The 6,986-nt window shown below is 43.8% G+C and overlaps 1 protein-coding gene across 1 annotated transcript in view; it reads right to left on the bottom strand.

Moving 5' to 3' along the window:
- The window catches only part of EDN3 (endothelin 3), a 15,814-nt gene extending 12,492 nt beyond the window's left edge, over positions 1–3,322 (bottom strand). Inside the window, exons 1-2 of the mRNA XM_015647849.3 lie at positions 2,964–3,322; positions 2,420–2,636 (exon numbers count right to left, since the gene is read on the bottom strand). Coding sequence (XP_015503335.1) covers positions 2,420–2,636; positions 2,964–3,015 — 269 coding nt within the window. The 5' untranslated portion in view covers positions 3,016–3,322. The remainder of the gene's footprint in view (positions 1–2,419; positions 2,637–2,963) is intronic.
- Between the last annotated feature and the right edge of the window lie 3,664 nt (positions 3,323–6,986).

A 6,986-nucleotide genomic window follows, 5' to 3' on the forward strand; every position in this document is an offset into this window, starting at 1 on the left:
GGGGGGGGGAAGGTAAATAAGCAAGAAAAATAACAGAATCAACAGATGTCAGGAAAACTTCTCCAAACTTTAACACCAACTTTCTGGCCTCTCACTTTGTTTATGACCCTCCAGGTTGCACTGCAGCCAAATTTTTAGTAAATATAAAAACTTTCCACAACAAGTGTACGAGAGCAACGTAAAAGCCCCTTTTACAAGCAGCCAGTCTGTACACATCCAGTGTTACTTCCATTTCAAAGAAGTAGTGTAACTTGCTCAGGATATTAAATTGCCTAAGCAGGCCTGGTTCCCCTCATTCACATCCAGAAGAACCTCTTGACTTCCTGAGATGTTATTTGAAATCAATCACCAGAGTAGAATTAGTGCCTGTTCATAGCACATGTAATCTTAAATCCTGGTCTTGTTGCACTGAAATGGTTCAAAATATCCAATACGCTTAATTTAATGTTTACCTCTGCCCTGGGAGCATTCCTAGGAAGAATCCTGGGAGTTTTGAAAAGCACATCTATGCAGTTTCAGAGAGAGTTTTGTACCTCTGTCACCTGTCCATGGAGCAGGGCAGCAAAGCTGCCCAGTTCAGACAGAATCCAGGAAACTGAGTCCCTGCTGATTCCAGACTAATTTCACCATCATCCACCCACTCTTTGTCAACTTCAGAGGGCTCCCAGCACCCCAATTCACTCAGCTCCAACAGTGTTGTTAGGTTACACAAGTTCATGTCTTTGGAGCTTCAAATGCATTATTCTGTGTGAATAATTAATGTTGAAATGGAATGTATTCATTCCATGGTTTGCATAGAAATATCCCATCACATGGCATAAAAATTAGAAAAAGAGAATTTCCTAGTCTTCACATTAACTCATTTCAGGTTAACCTATACCCAGTGGGGGTAGACTTTACAGATCTGAAAGATTCGCTGCTGTTTTATGTACAACTGACTTCAGCCAAGAAAGCAAAGGCTTAGGAACCCAACTGTTTAATATTTGGATTATTATACAAACTTCATTGCCAATCCATGAAAACATTATATGCCTTATTTTCTAATTTTTTGTTCTTTCTTTAGTGATATTGGCATAAAACTTTCATGTAGGAAAACTCTCTACATCACTGAATTAATGCACATAAAGTAATTTTGGAACTGGAATGAAAATTGTAAGTCCTGTAGACTTAAAACAGGATATCCTAAAAAGAAAAAAACAAACACAAAAAAAACCCCAACCCAGTGTGTGTTTAAAATTAGCAGAAGTCTATTTATTCAGTGCGTAGGGGAAAAGGAATGTCATTCCCCCATTTTCACTGGTGAGCTCTGACTTAAATTTACTGAGTCATAAATATTTGGCTAAAATAACCCTAAGTAATCCTGGGGTGGATTAGTGCAGGTATGGAACTCAAAGAATTGAATGACATGTGTGAATACATGATACTTACAGGTTGGTAGAAGTTCAAAAGATTTCATCAAGACATGGCCTCTAGCCAGGACACACACGTGAATTTACAAATTAAGCACCCTAACCCCCATTTGACTTAACCTAGTTTACAGCTACTTTCTATTTTTCTACTCCTTTTGTTATTTTAATCTCATTAAAAGCTTTGCAATCGATTCAAAGGCAGGTCTGAATCTTTACAACTGTTCCCAGACTGCAGTCACTGCAATACTTGGCCACATGTGCTGAAGTTCACACCACAGAGTCTGAAAAACTTTAATTCTTGAAGCTATTTGTTTTAAGGTTCATTTGATCTCCTGATTATTTTTGCACTGAGCTGGTCTCTGTGGTTGCTACAGGACCCTATTAGCCTGTGAGAATCTTTACAAATCTGAAGTCTGTTTTGGTTACTCAGCAAGACAGGATATATACAGTGGTGTAGGAAAAAGAGGCCTCTAACCTTTAGGATGTAGGCAAAGTGTCGCTCTTCCTGGATGCTTTCTTCCCATTAAGCACTGTCAGTACAGACAGCAGAGCAGCTTTTCTGCACGTGTGCTCCACCCCCAGCTCCCTGTGTGGAGCTCAGAACTTCCAATCCAGGCTTCAAAATTTGTTTTTATTACGAGTTGAAACAAAAGCTTGTGTTTCCGCAGAGCACAGTTGTAAAAGACTTTTGTAGCATCTTAAAATCTGGCATATTGAATTTTTCAAACGTTATCTTAACGTCTCGGTATTTTTCCACATTGATTTGTATCAGAACTAGTACAGCTGCACGCACATACACTCTTCTCGCTCTCCCAGCGGCTGAGTTGTTAGAAACAGATTTCTCGTGGGAAATCTTTCCCTGCTGTCAGCCCTGCCCGGCACTCCGCGGTTCGGGGTCCCCGGGCCGGGCAGGTGCTCGGGGGGCTGCGCTGGGCTCCCCCCGTCCCGTCCCGTCCCCGCGGGGTCCCGGGGCTCCGCGCCCGCTCCCGCCCGCCATTTCCCGCACTCACTCGGGGGTGTTGATCCAGATGATGTCGAGGTGGCAGTAGTACACGCACTCCTTGTCCTTGTAGGTGTAGCAAGTGCAGCGCCGGGCCCGATGTCGCAGCGCTCCGCCGTCCGCCCTGGCCCTGCCGCCCGCGGCCGCCGCCGCTCCGCTCTCGTCGCGCTCTCGGTGCCCCGGGCCGGCCGCCGGCAGCGCGGAGCGGGGCCGGGGCAGCGCGGTCCCTGCAACAGCCGCGCTCAGCTCCCGGCAGCTCCGACCCCGCACACCCTCGCCCGCAGCCCCCCCGGGCCAGCCCCGCTCCCTGCGGAGTCCCGGCAGCACCGTTATGTTTGTGTCCGCCCCGGGCTGCACTGCCTCTGGGTTAAACCCACGGACGGCCAAAGGATGGCTTTGGCGTCTGGCTCTTTACAGCGCACCGGAGTGGGCTGCTGATTACAGCCCTTTGGAAGGGGGGGTGGAAAGAAAAGGCAAGCAAAAAAAAAAACCACCCAGCCTTTCTTTGTGTGCATGCGTAAAAGTGGGCAAAGAAAGAAAGAAATTCACGTTACCTGCAGTCGACGTAATCGTAAGTCCAAAGAGGAACAATAAACCCAGCTCCATTAAACCCAAATTGCACGCTGGTTAACTGCAGGCAAAGGTGAACTGCAGGACTGAATCGTTCCAGGAGGAATCACTTCAGGTTGGAGGCAGGGAATATCCTGGGGCTGGCGGCACACGCTGCTCCCGGGAGTCAGCTCCCACACGGAGGTGTGATTAGCTCTTCTCCCTCGCAGTTATTTTCCTCCAGTGCAAACTTAGTCCTGAAGGGGAGAGTGTTGTCAAAAGAAGGGAAGATCCATGGCTCGGCTTTTCCCACACACACCTCCCACCCCACCCCCAAATCTGATCAGCAAGCGGAGCTGCTGTTTTCCAGCTGCAGACGCCTCCCACCCGCCGACAGCTGCCGGCCTCCCCCGGGGCTCGGGCCGGGGGCGGGCACGGCCCCGCACCGCCCCCGCTCCCCCCGGCAGGTAAAGCGGGGATAGGGCAGCACATCCTCCCGGGAGCGCCGGGGAGGCACAGCCTGCTGTGCTGCTCTGAATTCAGCGCTTTTAAATGACCCCATCCTGTTGCTCCGTGTCCGAGGCCAGGAGGAATCGCTTGTGTGATAAAAACGCAGATTTTGAGTCAAAACTGAGCTACAGATTTGAGAGTTGTTTGGGGCTTTTTAAAATTCTTTTTCCCCCGAGACTCTGCCACTGATTTCCCTGTGTGAAACTGAGTCATTAATTTATTAATACTTTCTTTTCCCTTCATATCTGTGAGCACCTCTTTGCAGGCAAACCCACCTAGAGTGCAACACTTAAGACAAGTTTTATATTTGCCTGATAGCTGGGTCTAGAAGAACACTCCAGCCTGTGGCCCCATTTTCTATCTTATCAGCTATTAAGTGATAATAGGTAAGGGTTTAAGGTAATTTGCTATATCTTTCCTTGCAGTAGTTTGTGTAGTACATCCTGTTATGGGAAAAGCACATGGAGAAAGGTTGCAAACTTAATTGTGAATATTTTAAATGAAATTCTAATGTTTCATTTATGAATGTTTCAGTATTAATAGAAAGATCTGTAGCCAAAATTTCTTTTATGTATCATGCCAATTTAACACTTGTACTAACACCTGGTTTGCGAGTAGAAAACTGATTGGAGGATCACCCAGGAGTTACTCAAGTGAGGAACACTGTTGTCTACACATTCTTCTCCAGCCCTGCCCCCGACTGCAGCTTCTGGTGTGGACTATCCAGTAACACTTGCAAAGAAACCTCATTAAGATGTCATGTTTTGTCAGCTTGTCAAGCCTTGCCTTTTGTCAGTGCCTGAAGATTGAGGGTTTTGTAGTGGGCATATTCCCAGCTGGTCACAAAAGCACGATGGTCCCCAGGCAGGGCAATAGGCTCCAGTGAGCCCACAGCTCTCTGTGGAAATCTCAATTGCTCTTATTTCATACAATTTGTGCAAATGACAAGATGTTGTCATAATTAATACAGGGGGGAGGAAAACCCCTGTAAATTACTAAATTCAACAGTATATTGAAGTTCATGGTTGAGCTGGGAAAGAAGTGCTTGCTCACCTTTAGGGATGAGGAACTGCAGTAATCTGAATGTTTGTACCCTTTGTTTTGCTGGGCTAGGGGTCTGTGGGTGTTCAAGTCGTGCTCCCCAAGCATCAGCAGAGTCACAGTTCAGCCTCACAGTTCTGTGGGTGCTCTGCTTTGAAAAATATTGTGACAAAACATCTCTGAGAAAAGGAATTGCTTTGAAGTTATTCCCATTTCTTATATACCTAGAAAAAGTTATTTGCTTTATATCAGGAAGTTCTAGATACTATGCTCTCGTGCTGTTGGATACAGGATTGGTTTTGACAATTGCTTATGATTGTGTTTATGTTTTATGTGTTTATGTTTCATGTGTTATGTTTTAATTATCAGGAAAAGAAAAAAAAGATTTATTGTGCAGTTACTGTTTAACAGAACACTGAGTGAGTGGGAAGCGATTACATGTTGCAGGTATTATAAGTAATAATGACATTATTCTACATTCTGATTGATTAATTTCATTTTCGTTATTGCAACAGTTATTTTTATAATAATGATGCAAATTTATCACAGAAACGAGAAATATATAACTGTATCATACATACAGACATGTCAACAACAAAAGTTGTGTTGTGTGTGAACTGATTTAACATTTTCCTAAAAAGTATTCTGCTTTCTACATGAAATTTTGAAGGCATCTTCTACATTGCTGTACTTTTTCTTCCATGTGCTGTTTAATCTCTGAAGAGCCAGGGGAGACCGTACCAGTACCCAGCACTGTGCAAACAAAAGGAGTAATAAAATATATTCTTAAATCAGCTACCAGGGTTCAGAAATTAAGGGCGAGGGTTTGGCCAAATGACCTCATGTAAGCTTTAGAAGAAGATAAGGTATAGACTCTCTACAGGAAGAAAGATACCCTCATCAAACAAATTAATACTCCTGGTACTGCAGGCCTGATTCTCATTTACATTGATTATCAAGTTGTTTGGATCATATATTACCTAGTTACTTGAGAACTTTCTGTTTCATAAATACAGCTCTCTCAAAACAAGAAAGCTGGTTAAGGAAATATCAACAAATACATTTTTAAAACCCAATCTCTGTTTTGCTTTGGGATAAGAAATAAAAGATATCTGGATACCATTGTCAGTGATAGTCATACATGATGCAAAATAGTTTTGTAAATCTATTTAATGATTATGTTTTCATTTAGTAAAAAAAAAAGGAATAGTATCCTTGAAGGTAGAGACTGGAAGCCAACAGATTTAATTCATAGTATTTTTCAGCTTTTCCTTTAAAATTGTTTTAACTTCATAGATTCCTTTTTCTTTCCCAGTTTCAAGATCTTTAGGGTTGATGGGTGCTTTGCCTAAATCTTGTGAGTCTTGGACAAAATGTGTAGAATTAATCCTTCTCTTTATACCATCAATATTCCCAATTCCAGCACATCCCTTCCTGCCCTTGTGCAGCCCAGGCTGGCAGTGCTGTGAGCGCCGGCTCTTCTCTCCACAGACAATGGGAATTCCCCAGTCCTGGGACACTTCCTCATTCTTAGGGCCACCCAGGCAGCTGAAGAAAGACAATCAGCAGATCTGCCTCGTTGCTGGGTATAAATTTTGTGTATTTGAGAACTTCTAATTGACTGGAGGGAGAATAATCTCAGGGATGAGGTCAAGGCTGAAGGAGTCCTGGAATGTGGAGCAGCTGAAACAGATGATGTTAAGGAAAGTAAACTCAGATTCCAGATTTTATATGTGAAAACCCTGGGCTGCCATTTCAATTAGGAACATAATCTTGGGTTTGTTTAGGACTACTCTGCCCCTTGTATCCCTGCTTTATACATCCACTCCTGTGGTGGTGGGGCAATCAGAGCCCCCAGCAGTAATTCCACAGCATTTAACCTTCATCATACAGGTGACTACACCAAGCAGTTGTGAGTTACAAAGAAGTTCCAGATGTGTTTAAGGAAAGTTGGTTACTGAGAGAAACCACTTTAAAAGCTGAGTTCCTAGGATGTATTTACACGAGTAATAAAGCCTGTAGTTAAAAGGCAGGGTAAGGTTTCAGCAGCAGTGCAGGATTTTTGGCACTGATGCCTCTTCTTACAGCAGGCCAGGAGGAAAGCCTGATCAATACAGATATGGTACTAAATAAAGACAACCAGTCTAGTGCTTTATAAACCATTCATATCTCTTTTCCCACCCTCTTGCTTCCTTCTTAGTCACCGTGGTTTTTAGTGCTATTGAAAGGAAAGGTTATATTAAGCTGCAGACACTGTGTTTAGTAGCACACTCTGCATCGCTCTCACAAAGCAAGCAACTTCATAGTGGTAGCTGACATTGGAAAAATGTGCTGAAATCAGTAGGTTCTCAGGAAAACCTTATCTTCTGATTATTATTTGTAACTTTTTGCTGGAGTTCTATAGGCAGAAAGCTGAAGTTAATCTCGTCTCCCCTCGTGTTTCAGACAGCCGCATTCAGAGCCCTTTGATGTCAGTG

The sequence above is a fragment of the Parus major genome, chromosome 20, assembly GCF_001522545.3.
Source record: "Parus major isolate Abel chromosome 20, Parus_major1.1, whole genome shotgun sequence".
Lineage (NCBI taxonomy): Eukaryota > Metazoa > Chordata > Aves > Passeriformes > Paridae > Parus > Parus major.